Source organism: Argopecten irradians, chromosome 5 (assembly GCF_041381155.1).
Source record: "Argopecten irradians isolate NY chromosome 5, Ai_NY, whole genome shotgun sequence".
Lineage (NCBI taxonomy): Eukaryota > Metazoa > Mollusca > Bivalvia > Pectinida > Pectinidae > Argopecten > Argopecten irradians.
The window spans coordinates 16,770,076-16,789,756 of NC_091138.1; the positions used below are offsets into that span (position 1 = coordinate 16,770,076).

At 37.1% G+C, this 19,681-nt stretch overlaps 1 protein-coding gene across 2 annotated transcripts; it reads left to right on the forward strand.

The window, feature by feature from the left end:
- The first annotated feature begins 90 nt into the window (after positions 1-90).
- LOC138323032 (fidgetin-like protein 1) lies at positions 91-18,259 on the forward strand. Of its 2 annotated transcripts, none has more exons than XM_069267353.1 (19): positions 91-289; positions 999-1,153; positions 1,711-1,796; positions 3,004-3,057; positions 3,379-3,461; positions 3,788-4,112; positions 4,542-4,810; positions 5,855-5,962; positions 7,895-7,983; positions 8,645-8,704; positions 8,926-9,064; positions 9,230-9,330; positions 9,437-9,516; positions 9,796-9,866; positions 12,006-12,167; positions 12,315-12,370; positions 12,740-12,903; positions 14,532-14,632; positions 14,924-18,259. In XM_069267353.1, exons 2-19 carry the CDS (start codon positions 1,008-1,010, stop codon positions 15,050-15,052), a joined length of 2,223 nt encoding a protein of 740 aa, XP_069123454.1. In that variant the 5' UTR covers positions 91-289; positions 999-1,007; the 3' UTR covers positions 15,053-18,259. The 2 variants fall into 2 exon arrangements, with proteins under 2 accessions (XP_069123454.1, XP_069123453.1); XM_069267352.1 differs by lacking the exon at positions 91-289 and adding an exon at positions 473-492.
- Positions 18,260-19,681: the final 1,422 nt, after the last annotated feature.

Consider the following 19,681-nt stretch of genomic DNA (forward strand, 5'->3'; position numbering starts at 1 on the left):
TGGAGGAATTTACTAAAATTACATAAAAACATGATAATTCATATTTTGTGTTAAATATTGTGCTTGCACATGTTATTTAAAAAAAAATAGATATGTTTAGTACTTTTCTTATACATGTTTCTGAATCAAATGCACCTTTACGGTATACTCAAACGCACATATACGCTCTCCTATGTTGGAGTTACAAATATTATTGTAGCGGGAGAATGGAATTTTGTAAACAGTAAATTCCTTGTTCTGTGATGATTCCACCATAAATATACACGTTATTTGAATAACACATAGATAAGTATGTTCTATAGTTATATTCCGTCAAGATTTATTGGTCATTAATCGAGGAATTGTTCTATATTTACAGAGACCACGCGCGAGGTAAAAATTCACGGTCTCTGCTCGATGTTCAGTGGTCTTGCATTGTCAACTTGATGACAGACTGTGCGCATCGACATAAAAATGGATATCCATGGTCGACATAAAAATGGATATCCAATGGTATTGTATCCGTTCATGATCAGTAGCTATCAGATATCAACATACAAATGGACATTAAACATTTTGTTTTGACTAAAAATATAAAATGTAAACATATTTCGGACATTTTCGGTATGTAAACAATGCATGTTTAATTAGTTTTAGTAAAGCTAACAAAAGATTACTTTAAAAACCACTTTGATGATGATCAGTTTCAGTCTTAGTTAATCTTAGATACTCCAGTTATTCGGTATATTTCTACGAAATTATAACAAAATACCAAATACATATATATATAATTGTGAGGAACTTTAACAATGTTCAAAATATTTCAGAAATGTATTAATATTATGGCCATAATCGAGAATCGAATGTTAGTGTTTAAAAAGCAGCAAGTGGTGTTTGAAGTAATGCTTTGAAGATAAAGACTGCAAAACATGACATGAGTCTAACATATACTATAGCTAGTAGTAGTTGATAACCGTTTGGATGCTCTAACTTAGACAAATATAAAATCTAATCAACAGAGACTATCTATGGAATTCCCCGAAGATGGAGTGTTCCTGCATCACTTGCAGTCCCAATTGTTTGATCCTAAACTCAGTGAAGGTCGGGTATCAGAAAAGGCAGACCTCACAAGACAGATCATAGCCAACCTCAGACTGGCAGCAGATGCTAATATGTAAGCAGCATTTTTTTGTAGACATGATGAATAGCCTAGAACATGTACACCAATAACAGTTTCAAAATTTGATGGGTTTAAGTCTTATTGTTTACAAAATTCTGCACATGGATCACCATGGAACTAATGCCAAATAATGGGGAGACTGCACGATTTTCTAATTTGCTTCAATTAATTCATTTCTTGAATACTTTTAAGCTGTTTGGTTCATCATGCACCACAGTTTTGTTGTATGGACATTGGTGGACTGCAGTGCATGTCTAGGCCTTATAATATCAAAAACATATTAATTTGACTTTTTTCCTATAGGCTTTTTTAGCATACATTTATATGTGATTATATTTTGGTGCAGTCTTTCACTAAGTTAACTTTCATCACAGAAATATTAATGTACCAACCTGAATAAAACCAGATATTCAATACCCTTAGGCTAAGAAGCGTATTGAAGATCTGGTTTTAATTAAATTGAGGAATGTGTATTGCAGTTTGTTATTCAAAGTTATAAATTTATATTGGAATCAGTTTTGACCTTTTAAGACCTTTGTATTTTTCTTCAGAATATCAGCTGACAGTGCTAATCACCTGATAAGACCGTTTGAAAATTCCTATGCTTGCCTGATAGACTCCCTAGATAGCACGGCAGGTATTGATTTAAACAAATTATATTTGTGTATCATTGTAGTATATTGCATCAGGTTCAATAGGAATAATTAACATACCAAGTGATACCCGATGATGTTTATGTGGGACTATTGTTATCCCCCCCGAAACGCATTTGCAGGGGATATTAATATTAAATTGTGCTTCATCCGTCCGAGATTCTTTTCCAGGCTTTAACTCAAAAACCGTTCAATGCAGCTCCTTGAAACTTTCTGTTTACATCAGATAAGTGCCCTAGTTGTGCCTTTTGCTATTGTGGACCTTCAATTTGGGATTTTTTTTTATTACCATGGAAACTTAGTCAAAAATACCAAGTGTTTCTTTTTGTTTCTGGCTATAACTCGAAGTCATTCAACGCAGATCCATGAAACGTTCTGTATATATGAGACAAGTGCCCAAATTACAGTTTTTTTTTGTTACCTGCTGTTATTTTTTTCTTAGTTTTATTATACTTGCATACATTTAAAGTTATACTTGTTTAATTGTTACTTTTACCTTAATGTATTTGGGGTTTTTATATCAACTGCGGGGCGCCGGGATAATGCTACACTTTGCGGCTCCTTGTTTCTCTTGGTGATGGAATGACATCAAAAGATGATATCTCGTGCTAAAGTCATTTCAGTGGGAAGATAAAGTTATGTTACATCAACACTGGAGATACTAGTCCTATACAAACGTTATCAGGCATCATGTGGTACATTAATAAGTCCCATTGGATTATTTAATATGATTAATTCGCGACCACAATGTAAATATATACTATCCATTATAATGATGAAATAAGAATGTGGATCATTTGTATGTACATATTTCGTGTTTGTTTCATATTCTATGAATGAATATTTTCCCCTGTGTAACTGTTATACACATTTATCACAACAACTTTATATGGTTGACACTGTAGGGTATACATCTGTATATATAGAAAATGATAAACTTACTTTTCTTTCCACATTATAAGAAATTAGAATTTTGAATTTATCCAAACTCATCTTATGAAATTGTGGTATGGATGGAGATCCAAATGCACTTACTTTGCAAATACATGTGAGATTCAATGTAAACTGGCATATGTACTTTAATTTAGCTTGTACAAAGAATACACATGTCTTGAATATCATATCCAGAAGGATCCTTTTGAAGAGGGAATAAATTGTTACTATACAAACATAAATCTACTTATTTTCCAGGGTTGAACAACTTTGCGGAAGGTGCCCTAGCCCTGTGCTCCCCTCATAAAAATGGTATGGTACAAGTTGGTGGAGAAATCATTATGACTTTTTTTGTGTGAATTGTTTGAAAATTATTTTCTTAAAGCAATGTTTCATTGTAGTAACTGCTGAAGATGGTTGATGGTCTTATTAATAATAAAAAGAATGTAAGACCTTTTCATATAAAATATGTAGATGGAAATAAAACGTAATTATATACCAAGACTGTATAAAAATGTATTAAAATGGATATATGAAAACTTTTATAATTTTTGACATTGTTCTTTTTATCCATGTGAAAAAAAACGTTATTTTTATCTAAAGAAACTTACTGTAATTATTCTCTTTTTATAGAAAGCAGTAAATGGCAAACATCGCTTACTTTGGAGAAACTAAAAGGAATGAAATGTGTGCAGGATGTGATGAAGAAAGGCCAGGTATTGTTTGGGTTGAACTCGATTCGTTACAATGGATCATACAACACAATTTTATCTCGCAATTTGAAATGAAATATCTGAAGTGTTGTCAGTCTATTGTCAGTCTTAAAGCAATTTACCATCTGACAAATATGCCACATCATTTATTGATTGAATTATCACATGAAGATATACTTTAAATGATATTGATTTGACAGGAATGAATGATAAAGAATAGAATATTTTAATTTCACTTAGTACTATTATTGTAATATTTTATTTTGGATCTGTGCCTGTGAGATATAGTGCAGCTGTCCAAAATGTATTTCAAGATACTCCTATTTCAGGCTGATGCAGACATGTTGATACCACCCTCTCACAGGAACAAGGTTCTATTTTCCCGGAGAGTTAAACCTACAGAAGTACCTATATCTGGACTTGATCCTGGTCAGAGCAACAGTTTAAACAATCCAAGTCAAAATAGTCATCAACAGATGGATGTTAGTAATGGTTTAGCAATATCTAAACACCAAGATTTCAACACTAATACTGCGGACCAAGGCAACTGGTCAAATACGAACAATGCTGGACACCAGAAGAATCCCCTTTGTAACAGTAATCCACAGCTTCCAGGGTCTATGAACAGAAAACCACTGTTTTCTGGTACTAATGGTAATTGATGTTGAAATTGGCGTGTGGACTGGTGTATATTTTCACATTATGCACATATGTATTGTGATTCTGTCTAGTGCAGTAGGCTTAAATCTTAAATCTTTGTTTGAAATTACCAGGCATTAACTTTCAAAAACCTACAACCAAGAAATATGATATTTTGTTTGCAGCTTGCAGGGCAAAGCACTAATATGCAATCCAATCAAAATCCTTTGACCTTCATTCAGGTTCTTGAGGTCAAATGCTGTTTCATCAATAACTAAAAGGTCTAGAGCATAAATATAAAATCTATGGTATACCAGTAGTATTGCCTAGGTTATTACACTATTTAAAAAACTGATCACTGTACAAAGTAACATTTATACAACTGTAGCAGGTGTGTGATGCAGGCCCTTTGGGCCCTTGTTTAATGATTGGCATGTTTTACAGGTAATGGTGCTTATGGTCAGTTTGGAGGACAGTCTGGACATTTAAGTGGTCAGTTCAGAGGAGCATCAGGACAATCTAGTGGTCAGAATGGAAGGCAAACAGATTACTCTAATGGCCAGTTTAGAGGACATGGAACACAATCTAATGGTCAAGCAGATTTCTCTGGTGGTCAGTTCAGAGGCAGGCAAGGACAATCTAGTGGTCAGTTTGGAGGACAAGCAAATAATTTAAGTGGTCAGTTTGGGGGACAATCCTGGAGAGGAGGACAGGTGAAGATATTAACAGTTAACTCACCTGAATGTTTTAGCAAATATACATTTATAAGCCCTCCATCATCAGATGGTGGGCTATTCAAATCTCCTTTCATCTGTGGTCCATCCGTCATCCATTAACAATTCTTGTTACAGATATTTCTCAGAAAGTACTGAAGAGATCTGTCTCAAATTTCACATGCAAGTTTCCCTAGGGCCCTAGCTGTGCACATTGCATTTTGGGACTGATCGGTGAACAAGATGGCGGATAGGCAGGCATTTGTAATTTTGATAATTTAAGTTTGTTAGTGCTATTTCTCAGAAAGTACTGAAGGGTTCTGTCTCAAATTTCATGTGCAGGTTTCCCTAGGACCCTAGTTGTGCATATAGCATTTTGGAACCATTTGGTGAACAAGATGGCCGATAGGTCGCATCTTGGATTTTGATAAATGAAGTTTGTTTCAGCTATACTCAAATGATCTGTCTCAAATTTCATGTGCCTGTTTCCCTAGGACGCTAGTTGTGCATATTGCATATTGGGACCATTTGATGAACAAGATGGCCATCTTTGAATTCAAAAAATGAAGTTTGTTTCGGCTATTTCTCTGACAGAAAGTACTGAAATGATCTGTCTCAAATTTTATATGTAGGATGTAGTCAAAGTTTGAAAAGCAGAGAAAAGATACCATTTTCCATTGTCAGACATAGATCATTCTTTGATGGGTGTCAAGAATCCTCTGGGATCTCTTGTATAACTTATAATTACTATTGTATTGTTGCATTAGTCAATTTAAAGTGAACAGTCGGGCAAGGATGGCTAAAGTCGGTAAAAATGGTGTGAATGTATCCAGTATAACTTCTTATGGAATAGAAAAATAAACTTTTAGATGGAAGACACAAAACATCTGTTTTCAGTGTTTGAAGTTACCACAGGTAGTAATGTGATCTACATTTATGTGTTTTACTGAAAGGAAAGTTTTTCTTTTTTTTCCTATTTTCTTTGAAATGTGCAATACTGTTTTCACCATGACACCATAGATGAGCTATTCCTCTATGTTGTAGGGTGGAGGTATAAAGAGACCGCTGAGTGGAGGTGATGACAATACAGACAATCAGCAGGATAATGGTGTCAGTACAGGGGGAGCCTTCAGGACAGCCAGGGAGCAGTTAGTTAGTACATAAACACATTAGGTATTGTAGGTACAGGGGGAGCCTTCAGGACGGCCAGGGAGCAGTTAGTTAGTACATAAACACATTAGGTATTGTAGATACAGGGGGAGCCTTCAGGACGGCCAGGGAGCAGTTAGTTAGTACATAAACACATTAGGTATTGTAGGTACAGGGGGAGCCTTCAGGACGGCCAGGGAGCAGTTAGTTAGTACATAAACATATTAGGTATTGTAGGTACAGGGGGAGCCTTCAGGACGGCCAGGGAGCAGTTAGTTAGTACATAAACATATTAGGTATTGTAGGTACAGGGGGAGCCTTCAGGATGGCCAGGGAGCAGTTAGTTAGTACATAAACATATTAGGTATTGTAGAGTCAGGGGGAGTCTTCAGGACGGCCAGGGAGCAGTTAGTTAATACATAAAAAACATTAGGTACTGTAGGTAAAGGGGGAGCCTTCAGGACGGCCAGGGAGCAGTTAGTTAGTACATAAACACATTAGGTATTGTAGAGTCAGGGGGAGTCTTCAGGACGGCCAGGGAGCAGTTAGTTAATACATAAACACATTAGGTATTGTAGGTACAGGGGGAGCCTTCAGGACGGCCAGGGAGCAGTTAGTTAATACATAAACACATTAGGTATTGTAGGTACAGGGGGAGCCTTCAGGACGGCCAGGGAGCAGTTAGTTAGTACATAAACATATTAGGTATTGTAGGTACAGGGGGAGCCTTCAGGACGGCCAGGGAGCAGTTAGTTAGTACATAAACACATTAGGTATTGTAGGTACAGGGGGAGCCTTCAGGACAGCCAGGGAGCAGTTAGTTAGTACATAAACACATTAGGTATTGTAGGTACAGGGGGAGCCTTCAGGACAGCCAGGGAGCAGTTAGTTAGTACATAAACACATTAGGTATTGTAGGTACAGGGGGAGCCTTCAGGACGGCCAGGGAGCAGTTAGTTAGTACATAAACACATTAGGTATTGTAGGTACAGGGGGAGCCTTCAGGACGGCCAGGGAGCAGTTAGTTAATACATAAACACATTAGGTATTGTAGGTACAGGGGGAGCCTTCAGGATGGCCAGGGAGCAGTTAGTTAGTACATAAACACATTAGGTATTGTAGAGTCAGTGGGAGTCTTCAGGACGGCCAGGGAGCAGTTAGTTTATACATAAACACATTAGGTATTGTAGGTACAGGGGGAGCCTTCAGGACGGCCAGGGAGCAGTTAGTTAGTACATAAACATATTAGGTATTGTAGGTACAGGGGGAGCCTTCAGGACGGCCAGGGAGCAGTTAGTTAGTACATAAACACATTAGGTATTGTAGGTACAGGGGGAGCCTTCAGGACAGTCAGGGAGCAGTTAGTTAGTACATAAACACCTTAGGTATTGTAAGTACAGGGGGGAGCCTTCAGGACGGCCAGGGAGCAGTTAGTTATTACATAAACACATTAGATATTGTTATTACAGGGAGAGCCTTCAGGACAGCCAGGGAGCAGTTAGTTATTACATAAACACATTAGGTATTGTAGGTACAGGGGGAGCCTTCAGGACGGCCAGGGAGCAGTTAGTTAGTACATAAGCTCATTAGGATCATGCTTGGTATATTTTAAAGTACATTGCAGGGTGTACATTGTAACAATTACCGGGTAATTACTATTATCCAAGTAGCAACAGTGAATTATTCCACAATGAATAGAAATTGAAAAGAAATCCGGTAATTTTCGTTGTTTTGGAAGTAATAGCAATTTATTTTCTTACAGCCAGACTGTGAAATATAAAATTAAATAAAACTCTAAAACTAAAATCTTCTTCTTAGTAAAATCACAAAATTTGATACCTTTAAAAAGTTTACATTAAAGTGCTTGATATTTAATATATAGTCATGATTGTTAAATTAACCTGTGTGTAAAGACATGATTTTGATTTTCCTCAGAAACTGGAGAACCAGAAGAAATATGGAGGAGGTGGGGGTACTGTTTCTACAGCATCCTATGGTACTGGGAAAAAGTCACTGGGCACAAGGTAGGATCACTGAGTACATAAATGTAGGGTCACTGGGTACACTAAGATACGGGCCACTTAGTGCATTAATGTAGGGTCACTGGGTACAGAAGTGAATGGGTACACTATAGCTAAGATACGGGTCACTGAGTACATTAATGTAGGGTCACTGGGTACACTAAGATATGTGTCACTGAGTACATTAATGTAGGGTCACTGGGTACAGAAGTGAATGGGTACACTATAGCTAAGATACGGGCCACTTAGTACATTAATGTAGGGTCACTGGGTACAGAAGTGAATGGGTACACTATAGCTAAGATACGTGTCACTGAGTACATTAATGTAGGGTCACTGGATACAGAAGTGAATGGGTACACTATAGCTAAGATACGGGCCACTTAGTACATTAATGTAGGGTCACTGGGTACAGAAGTGAATGGGTACACTATAGCTAAGATACGGGTCACTGAGTACATTAATGTAGGGTCACTGGGTACAGAAGTGAATGGGTACACTATAGCTAAGATACGGGTCACTGAGTACATTAAGATAGGGGTCAATAGGTACACTATGATACGGGTGCCTGAGTACACTAAATAAAAGAAAATAACTTAAAATGCAGATTACAGCTGAAAACTTTTCTATGATATTTTTACATGTGAAAATAAAACTGTTACAGGAGAACCGGTCCAAGTGGCAAGTTTATACCTCCTGTCATCAACAAGGGAGAAGATGATGGGTGAGTAGTGTGTATTTTGTATCCTGTATACTCTTTACAGCAGTAATGTTTATAGCATTACCACAGATCTTCTCTGAAGAACATGCAATGGAATATGATAATAACTTTTCTTGTTACAGTTTTTAATAGAATTGCAAGCTTTATATTAATGTGCTTAATTTTAAACAAGAAAATTATTTCAAACTGAATTTCTAATCAAACATTTGAATTTTTGTGCTCAGATCTGATGTAACCATGAACAAAGTCCAGAAGTCTGTGTTTGGGAAGGGAGCCTCTTCTAACGCTGCTTCCTCTGATGAACCGGAGGATGAACGACTAAAAGGAATTGAACCAAAGATGATTGAGCTGGTCATGAATGAGGTAAACTACAGTCACAATTTCAACCTCATTTTCCTTCATAGACACAGTCAGCACTTAATATATGATACCTGTACACTTAGTTCCTTTTCCACGAAACCAATCTACAGCTCTGTATTTATAGTCTGTTAGTTACGTCCTTTTCATGTAATCATTTATATGTTGTAGATTATGGACAATGGACCACAGATGAACTGGACGGACATAGCTGGATTAGAATTCGCCAAGAAATGTATCAAGGAGATTGTTGTTTGGCCAATGTTACGACCGTAGGTATCTTTCCTATAGTATCTATTTGTAGCTAAAATTTTGATGTTTATGAACATTTTCATTTTACAAAACAACACTAGTAACGATGCTCCTTATTATTTTTAGGGACATATTCACAGGACTGAGGGGACCACCAAAAGGCTTGCTCCTGTTTGGGCCTCCAGGGACTGGTAAAACCCTTATAGGTAAGAATTAACATTTGAAGAAGTTGAATGATTAAAAGAAGTAGGGTGGTAAGGGGCAGTATGAAGCTTAAATACTACTGGAAACACATTTCATGGGAGTATACACTATTTGGAATTATAATTGTCTGATGACGAAGAACCCTTTAGTTTCTACTGATGTAACTATTTTTTTAATTACAGATGTTGTACTGAAGGATTAACAAAAGTATCCATAAAACTGAAGGCTATATCATATATAAAATATTCTGTCTTTTAACCAATATTTATTCTCTTTTACAGGAAAGTGTATTGCCAGTCAGTCAAAATCTACTTTCTTTAGCATCAGTGCCTCTTCACTTACATCTAAATGGGTGAGTCATTGAAATACACACGGTTCACTTATCTGAAATATGACACTTTCTTTTCCAGGATCTTGCAGGCAATGTCATTGTCAATTATCATTAATTTTCTGGTCTATCCAAAAGGGATGAGGACTTATTTAGATTTTGATGTAGCTTGATATAGAGATACTGTTTATGGTAATATATCAATGTTATGTGTTAGGTTGGCATGGGAGAGTAGATGGTAAGATTTTGATATGGGAGAGTAGATGGTAATATTTTGATGTTTTGTGTTAGGTTGGCATGGGAGAGTAGATGGTAAGATTTTGATGTTTTGTGATAGGTTGGCATGGGAGAGTAGATGGTAAGATTTTGATGTTTTGTGTTAGGTTGGCATGGGAGAGTAGATGGTAAGATTTTGATGTTTTGTGTTAGGTTGGCATGGGAGAGTAGATGGTAAGATTTTGATGTTTTGTGTTAGGTTGGCATGGGAGAGTAGATGGTAAGATTTTGATGTTTTGTGTTAGGTTGGCATGGGAGAGTAGATGGTAAGATTTTGATGTTTTGTGTTAGGTTGGCAAGGGAGAGTAGATGGTAAGATTTTGATGTTTTGTGTTAGGTTGGCATGGGAGAGTAGATGGTAAGATTTTGATGTTTTGTGATAGGTTGGCATGGGAGAGTAGATGGTATGATTTTGATGTTTTGTGATAGGTTGGCATGGGAGAGTAGATGGTATATTTGATGATTTTTGTGTTAGGTTGGCATGGGAGAGTAGATGGTAAGATTTTGATGTTTTTGTGATAGGTTGGCATGGGAGAGTAGATGGTAAGATTTTGATGTTTTGTGTTAGGTTGGCATGGGAGAGTAGATGGTAAGATTTTGATGTTTTGTGTTAGGTTGGCATGGGAGAGTAGATGGTAAGATTTTGATGTTTTGTGTTAGGTTGGCGAGGGAGAAAAGATGGTAAGATTTTGATGTTTTGTGTTAGGTTGGCATGGGAGAGTAGATGGTAGATTTTGATGTTTTGTGATAGGTTGGCATGGGAGAGTAGATGGTAAGATTTTGATGTTTTTGTGTTAGGTTGGCATGGGAGAGTAGATGGTAAGATTTTGATGTTTTGTGTTAGGTTGGCATGGGAGAGTAGATGGTAAGATTTTGATGTTTTGTGTTAGGTTGGCATGGGAGAGTAGATGGTAAGATTTTGATGTTTTGTGATAGGTTGGCATGGGAGAGTAGATGGTAAGATTTTGATGTTTTGTGATAGGTTGGCATGGGAGAGTAGATGTAAGATTTGATGTTTTGTGATAGGTTGGCATGGGAGAGTAGATGGTAAGATTTTGATGTTTTGTGATAGGTTGGCATGGGAGAGTAGATGTAAGATTTTGTATGTTTTGTGTAGGTTGGCATGGGAGAGTAGATGGTAAGATTTTGATGTTTTGTGTTGTGTAGGTTGGCATGGGAGAGTAGATGGTAAGATTTTGATGTTTTGTGTTAGGTTGGCATAGGGAGAGGTTGGCATGGAGAAGATGGTAATTTGATGATTTGATGATTTTGATGTTTGTGATAGGTTGGCATGGGATTTGAGTAGCATGGAGAGTAATGTAAGATTTTGATGTTTTGTGATAGGTTGGCATGGGAGAGTAGATGGTAAGATTTTGATGTTTTGTGATAGGTTGGCATGGGAGAGTAGATGGTAAGATTTGATGTTTGTGAGGTTGGCATGGGAGAGTAGATGGTAGATTTGATGTTTTGTGATAGGTTGGCATGGGAGAGTAGAGATGGTAAGATTTTGATGTTTTGTGATAGGTTGGCATGGGAGAGTAGATGGTAAGATTTTGATGTTTTGTTAGGTTGGCATGGAGAGTAGATGTAGATGGTAAGATTTTGATGTTTTGTGATAGGTTGGCATGGGAGAGTAGATGGTAAGATTTTGATGTTTTGTGATAGGTTGGCATGGGAGAGTGATGGTAGATTTGATGTTTTGTGTAGGTTTGGAGAGTGTGTATGGCATAGATGTAATTTGATGTTTTGTGTTAGGTTGGCGAGGAGAGATGGTTAGATTTTGATGTTTTGTAAGGTTGGCAAGGGAAAGAAGATGGTATTATTTTGATGTTTTGTGTTAGGTTGGCTAGGGAGAGAAGATGGTAAGATTTTGATGTTTTATGTTAGGTTGGCGAGGGAGAAAAGATGGTTAGAGCCCTGTTTGCTGTAGCTCGCTGTCACCAACCTGCTGTTGTGTTCATTGATGAAATCGACTCACTGTTGTCCCAAAGATCAGACGGAGAACACGAGGCGTCACGACGAATCAAGACAGAATTCCTAGTACAGCTGGTCAGTGATGTTTTACTGTATGTTGTACATGTTTAGTAGCTTTATTAAACCCAATGAAACTATGATTGAATTATGTGACTTAATGCCGTTGTTACAGTTGATGCAAATGTGTATATGAATTAACAGAAAGATGTGTTACTATTTTAGGACGGTGCTGCTACCTCCTCAGAAGACAGGATCCTTGTGATAGGGGCCACCAACAGGTAGGTGTTACATTAATCAGTGATAACTAGTATACAGATTTATAGTCTTCACAGGTACAAGTTAATCATAGCTTTCTGTCAGTCTGATTAAAATACTCTAAGTAGATCTGATGATGACCAATAAAAGATAATGTACAAATGACCTTTGTAAAATAAACACAACTTGTCCAATTTCAATCTGCATTTGATAATGATGCTACTGACATAACAAAGAAAACTTTGCGACATGGTGACTAAGTATAATGGAGCTAATTTCCTTTATCAAGTGATCAATTCAGATCATCGAGGTCATTTAACAGTAAACATTATTTTTTTATCACTGATAGACCACTGTCGATTCCTCATAAATGTAATAAACTTTATGTTCAGACCTCAGGAGATTGATGAAGCAGCTAGGAGAAGATTTGTAAAACGTCTGTACATCCCCCTGCCAGAATCCCAGGCTAGACAGCACATCGTCCTTAACCTCCTCGCCCAGCAGCGTTACCAACTGACTGAGGGAGAACTCGCACTTATCCAAGACAAATCAGAAGGTCAGTAGAGTTTTGATCTTGATCAAGCATCTCCCTAGTCTATTTTTAGGATATTTTGCCTTGAACAGATATCTAATTTTTGCTGTTGTTTGATCATGAAAGGAAATTTTCCTTTTCTGCCTTTTATCTTTATCATTAGTCAGTCATTTACTCATTTTTTTTAAATTTTTTTTTGACCCAAAACTGGCATTTTCCTCTATTCATTTTTCATTTGACCTGAAATAAACATACGAGAGATGTTCCGAAATTAATGTTACTTGCGCAATATCTCGTGGAAATCGTGCTAAATGGGCTTAAAACTACCTCGTGGCGATAGCGTGATATCTGAAGCATGATATAGGTAAATATCTCGCTCACAATTACACTGACCTTGGTGTTGTGTACATTGTTTTGTAGCGCACTCATTACACTCTATACAAATATGGTTGGCAAGAGAGTTGAAAACGTAATTGAAATTAGGGCCTATATCAAAGGTAGGTCTCTACTTGGCTTTAAGCCGGTGGATATTTATCGTGAGGTCTGTGATATATATGGGAAGGGTCAAATGTCATATATGACTATTTGTAGGTGGGTTGTTCGATTTAAGTCGGGACACCAGCAGCTTAAAGATGCTGCCCACACAGGTCGCCCTGCAACAACAACAACAAAGCATAACATTGAACTAATTCAGCAAATCCTTGAAAAAGATGCAAGGTACACTGTCCGGCAGTTAGCTAAAATGACAGGCTTGTCTTTGCACGTATTTATTGCATTTTAAAGAAACATCTTAAGCTGGGCAAGATCAATGCCAGGTGGATACCCCATTTACTAACTGACAACCAAAAGAGGTCCCGGGTTGACAAGGCCAAATCCTTATTGAAGAAATACCCAAAATACAGCAAAAAGGCTTTTGATAATTTGGTCACAGGTGATGAAACATGGGTGTATTTTTTCGAACCCAAAAGAAAATGCTCTAATTGAATCTGGGCAAGCAAAAACGCCAGGCGCCCTAGCATTGCTAAAAGAATACGCACCGTGAGGAAGGTTTTGTATGTCATATTCTTTGATAACAAGGGTCCAATCATTCAAATCCCTGTTCCAAAAGGCAAAACTGTCACAGCGAAGTATTATAGAGACGTTGTACTTCGAAAACTGAAGAAAGTCTACAAACGCCGCCGCCCACAGACAGGTTTGAAGTACCTCAGGCTCTTACATGATAATGCGCCAGCACACAAGGCGCGCATTGTAACAAAGTTTTTGAAGGCAGAAAAGGTCACTGTCCTCTCCCACCCTGCATATTCACCAGACTTGGCCCCCTGTGACTTTTTCTTGTTCCCCAAACTAAAATTTCACCTGTCTGGAACAAAATATAAATCAAGAAATGCCCTTGGCTCTGCCATTTACCAGTATCTTATGAGTATACCAATTCAAGAGTACGGAAACTGTTTCCAAAGGTGGATTAATTGGTTGAAACGTTCCATAAATGCAGAGGGGGAGTAATTAGAGGAACAGGGCAAAGTAAAATAATCAGAATTACTTCTATCAAAGAGTAATCACCAAAGTAACAATAATTTTGGAACACCCCTCGTATCTGACCTTCAATGCACCTTTATCACTTTCTATAATTATGATCCATATTTCCCTCACAGGGTACTCTGGTGCTGACATGGCCAGTTTGTGTAGAGAGGCAGCGATGGGTCCCATCAGGAGCATGTCGTTTGGTGACATTGAGAATATCTCTGCTGATGAGGTAGGATTTACAGTTATTCTGTAGTCATCTTCTTATTATCTTCTTACATAACCTGTATAATGAACATTCTTCACCATTTTGGAAGATAAAGATAAAAATGATGTTATTTTAAACCAATATCACTCTTTTGAAACATTATTGGTCATTTGCATCATACTTGTCCATAAAGACAATTAAAGGGACAAAGAAAATGGACCAATAGCCAAGTGGTCATTGTACACAGGTCAAATTCCTTCTGAATAATGTAATCATTGCAAGGTTTATAATTACTGAATATGGTTTCTGTTACAGGTGCGACCGATTATTTTTTGTGACTTTGAAGAGGCTTTCCTGCAAGTAAAAGCAAGTGTATCTGATAAAGACTTGGACTTGTATATAGAATGGAATAAAATGTATGGAAGTGTCGGAATGGGGAAGTAGACCAGGTCAGGAAACGTATGTCAGATGGAGGTAAAATGTGGAACATTAGATTAAGCAAGTTAGTTATAACTGAAGGGAGATAAAATGGAGAAAAGCAGATTTAATAAAGCAGAATTGCTGTTAACCAAGATGAAGACAACAAATTGCAGTTAACAGAATTAGGGGTTACAAAAGGACGAAAGGAAATAGTAAAATAAGAGACTAGTCTAAAGGTTACTGTATACTTACATACTTACCTGAAATCTTATTTTAGGGCTTTCCCACTTCAGACGCTGCACTAAAATTGTAATCGCCGTATATCCTTCATGAAGTCATTGCACAGGATCCATCATTGTGATGACTTTTTCAAGATTGCTTTTGTGCTAAATTTTGATTGCTGGCATTTGGTTAGAAAGTCATCCTCATTGCACATTAGACATATTTGGCTGGGATCATGCTAATTGAATTTGGCCGCTCTGATTTGTAGCTGTATGTGTAGGTTATCAGTCAAGCCAGGACTTCGGCTGTCTTGATATCCCTGGTCGAAGTTCCAGTACTTATCCAGATGTTATGAACTGTGTTGAGAGGTTGGTATTGTATTTGAAGGTAGCCCAGTGAGAATTGTTTTTCCATGCTTTCAATACAGTCTTTTTTTCCTGAGGTTGTTTGCTACCGTTTTAGCATTCTTTTCCATATTGTCTTCTTTGGAGGGTTTTAAGTATGGTCTAGGTTAAGAGAAGGCTATATTTAGAAAAGTTGAGCAGCTCTTGCAGCAAAGGACGCGCTGCTGGGTTCATTCATAAGCGGAGTACGGCAAATCGGGTGGTGTAGAGGTTAAGCCACTCGCCTTTTACCTAGCCGTCCAGGGTTCGATCCTCGACACGGACGTGAAGAAGTAAGGGCTCACCTGCCCGATCACGTCGGTTTTCTTCGGGCACTATGGTTTCCTCTCACACCAAGATCCACGCTTACATCCGGGCCATCGAGAGTGATTTGCATGAGTTGTATAACTTGTTTCATAATCGATGTAATTTGGGCACTATGGTTTCCTCCCACACTAGGATCCCTCGCGCGCTTACATCTGAGCCATCGAGAGTGATTTGCATAAGTTGTTTAACTTGTTTCATAATCGATGTAAAAGAGATTAAGTTTATATTTATAGTAAGGGGAATGATGGCATTATCCGCTGAATCGATGTTTCTAGCGATATCGAAGAAGAAAGTAATGACGTTCCTTTCTAGCGTTATCGTGATTGGCTCTTCACCTATCAGAAGGTAGACCGGAGTACTGGCTATTGAGGTGTGGTATCCTTGAGGCTGTTTAAGGATCTTTCTTTGTACCTTTCGATGTTCTCCATGTCTGTGATCATTAATGACATAACCTCTAGTCCAAAGATTAGGAGGGGACAGCATAGGTTCTCCACAGCTTGTGTTGTGATCGGTGACATGCCCCCGGGGGCCAATAGATGGTATTTCTTGCTGGTTGGATCTTCTCTTTGACATCAGATGTTCGATTATGTCATCTTCGATGTTCACCGTTGAGATCTGGTTTTTGCTGATTCCATATATGATCAGTTCTGATTTGGACTTTGATGGTAACTCGGTCCATTTTGGTGTGTTGGGTGAAAAAGTCCTAAACAGCTTGCATTTCATGGATCTTATTGGCAAGTAGCTATATGTCGTCGGCGCATATTGGGCTTGCAATGTTGATGTCACCAATGTATGCTAAAATTGCGATATATTCGTTTCATATGCCTGCTCAGTATGTGGCCTGGATGAATTCCGTCTTTATAGAGGTCAAAATTATGATAGGCTTTCACCTTCCCCGAACCTATAGTTCTGGTTTGTTTAAGGTCCTGTAATAATTTTGGCGATGGGTTTCTTTTGTTGGTAATGATGAGTTGTCGGGTAATTTAATTTGCCTGTCCAATTTTTAAAGACAGGAGCGAGTCTTGTTCTTTAAAATCCTCGAAATGTTCATGTTTGTGCAAGTGGGTTCAGCGGATGATGGAATATACCAGGATTTCTAGATGACTGTTGTGATTTGTTGACTATATGTTCCTGTTACTTTTCTGATGTGATTGAGTTGGGCTTCAAGATTCTTGATAACCTCTGGATCCCTGTTGAGATATAGCTATTTGGATGGGCGTTGGATTACCGTAATATCTCATTTGCCAATTCAGGGGTTATTTTTCCGGTGCTGGCTAAGAGATATTTGATGTTCAGTTCCAGCCAATCTGCTTTTCGCTTTGAGTCGTCCAGGGTCGTTTTCGATTATGCAGTTTGACTGGTTGGACCTAGTTGTTCGTTTATGAATTAATGACGGACCTGGTGATTTTATATTGTTTTCAGGCCAACCTTGACAAAGCCCTCACAGGCCTGTATCATAAACTGCAGGTCCGTAAGGATTTATACTTGAAATAATGACTTTTACAAACGGTCGAATCGGTTGTTCCGAATAAACGAAAACGGCCAAGTTCTTTTTCAGAATTTAAATGATGGATATTTATGTGTTGCTATGGCTGTTTGATAGGCTTATTTACAAAATTCAGGAGTTGCTTTTCGGAGATGTGGGTGAGGGGATACAATACGATAGCAGGTGGATTATTATAAAAATGTGTGATCGGATTTATTATTTACATTTTGATTTTGTCGTGAAGATTATCCTTTTAAAATCTGCAAGTCTGCGGGTATTCAGATTGATAAGTTCAAATTTGCCGGATCGTGTAAAAACAAAACAGAACAAAATAGGGGCGGGCCGAGCCTGTAAAGACTTGCTTAATTACGATGTAAAACTAAACAAAAAGATATCCTAGGTAAAAGTGAAGATGATAAAAATACAGATATACCGCTATAATAGGTGTTTGTGGTGGAAAACTTTTGCAAAGTACTTTAAAAATTCCAACGACTCGGTTCAGTAAATTTGATGGTCTTCCCACTTCGGCTTTCGATGCGTCCATTTAAACTCTGTTCGTACCTTAAAAAATAAGTGAAACATATTTTTTTTGACAGAAACTTTTAACTATACGGAAGCAAATTATGTCATATTAAGACAGGATGAAATTGTAATGGGTGGGGAGGTGTGTGTGTCACAAATTGTTTGAATTTAAACAATGCATGTATCAAAGGTTAAGATATGGGAAAGCGCCTATTGTGAGAGTGCTTGAATGAGAGAAAATCGTTGTGTGTTTTGTTATTTGTTTTGATATAAATTGAATATCAAAAGTTATTGAGTGTTGTTCTTTTGTTTCATTTTGAGGTGGTATCCTATGGATCCACGGAATAAAGTTTATTCTGGATAAAATCTGACTTACCGTGAAGATTGACAATCATATACTATTTTGTGATGTTGAAACGACAGACAATTTTTAGAGAAACCCTAACAAACAAAATATCATACACAATAATTAAGCTAGTGAGCTTATTAATTTGTCCGCCTGTCTGTTCTCTGTCAGCAACCCGTTAAAAATTCTACTTGTCGTAAAACACGTTTTTTTTGTCTGGATCATATGGTTTTGTCTGGATTTGAACCAAAATATTTATTCTTATGAATAGGGAATTGCTTTTCCTCAAATAGTGACTAAATCCTCAGCAGAAGATCTGGCTCTTGACCATGTATAAGAAAACAGCATCATCTGTTCCAATTCTCGATCAAAGTAAAAATAAGATTAAACAAAATTAATGATAATATGCCCGATTACTTAATTGTCTAGTTCCTAAATGTTTGTCGTTAAGTGTAGATGTTTGTCTGCTCTATAAAATTTCTTTTCACCTTTGAATAATGTTAATATATCTATGACAAAGCGAGTCTTACACTCTGTACATCTATCAACATATACACATACACGATGTTTACTTGGTGTAAAAGGGTTTGCCAATATTTAAACTACTTGTTAATTCATCAGTTTTCATCGGTAGTTGACAGAAAGTTATGAAGTTATATACAAAATTGAGCTCGTCACCAGGGAGATTTTGATGTACCACGTTTGTAACTGACTAGAATTCCTATTATTTCATACCTCTTGAGCTCAAACAGCCGTGAAATGATCCTTATATTAAACATTATTAAAATATATCCGTAACTACAAACTTCGACATTAAAATTTTATATCTGATAATTATAAGATGTTTATACTGTTATAAATTATAAACAACACTGTATATCTTATGTATTTTGCTATGTACTAGTTGTTACTTGGGAAGAGAATTCATATAGGCTTTGCCTGTTGTTCAATCCTTTTTAAAATACTTTTTGAAATAAAATTTGCTGAAATTGAAATCCTGAAGTAGATTTGAAGAACAACTATAAGCGCTGCTATTAGTTTTCAGTCGCTCCCAATAGTGTTGCAATATTAATAAATTTTCTGTGAATGGGCTCTATTGCAAGTATTCAATTGTATTCAGTATTGACCTTCCAAAATTGTTATATATTTACACAGATTTTGAGAAATGCATAAACATTTAATTTAAACGGAAGTTTACCTAAATTGCATTAATGCGATTAACAATATAATTTTGAAAATGAAATATAAAGAACCAAAATTCATAAAAATTGTAAAGATAATACAATGATTGGAGCAAAATCCTTCCTCGTGGCCATTGAAAGCTTCAGAATACCAATGTAAAATTTGTCCAGATATCGTTTACTATA

Coding starts and splice junctions, on each gene's coding strand:
- LOC138323032 (XM_069267352.1), top strand. Junction 12,371..12,739: donor GTGATAGGGGCCACCAACAG/GTAGGTGTTACA, acceptor CTTTATGTTCAG/ACCTCAGGAGATTGATGAAG. Junction 12,904..14,531: donor TATCCAAGACAAATCAGAAG/GTCAGTAGAGTT, acceptor TTTCCCTCACAG/GGTACTCTGGTGCTGACATG.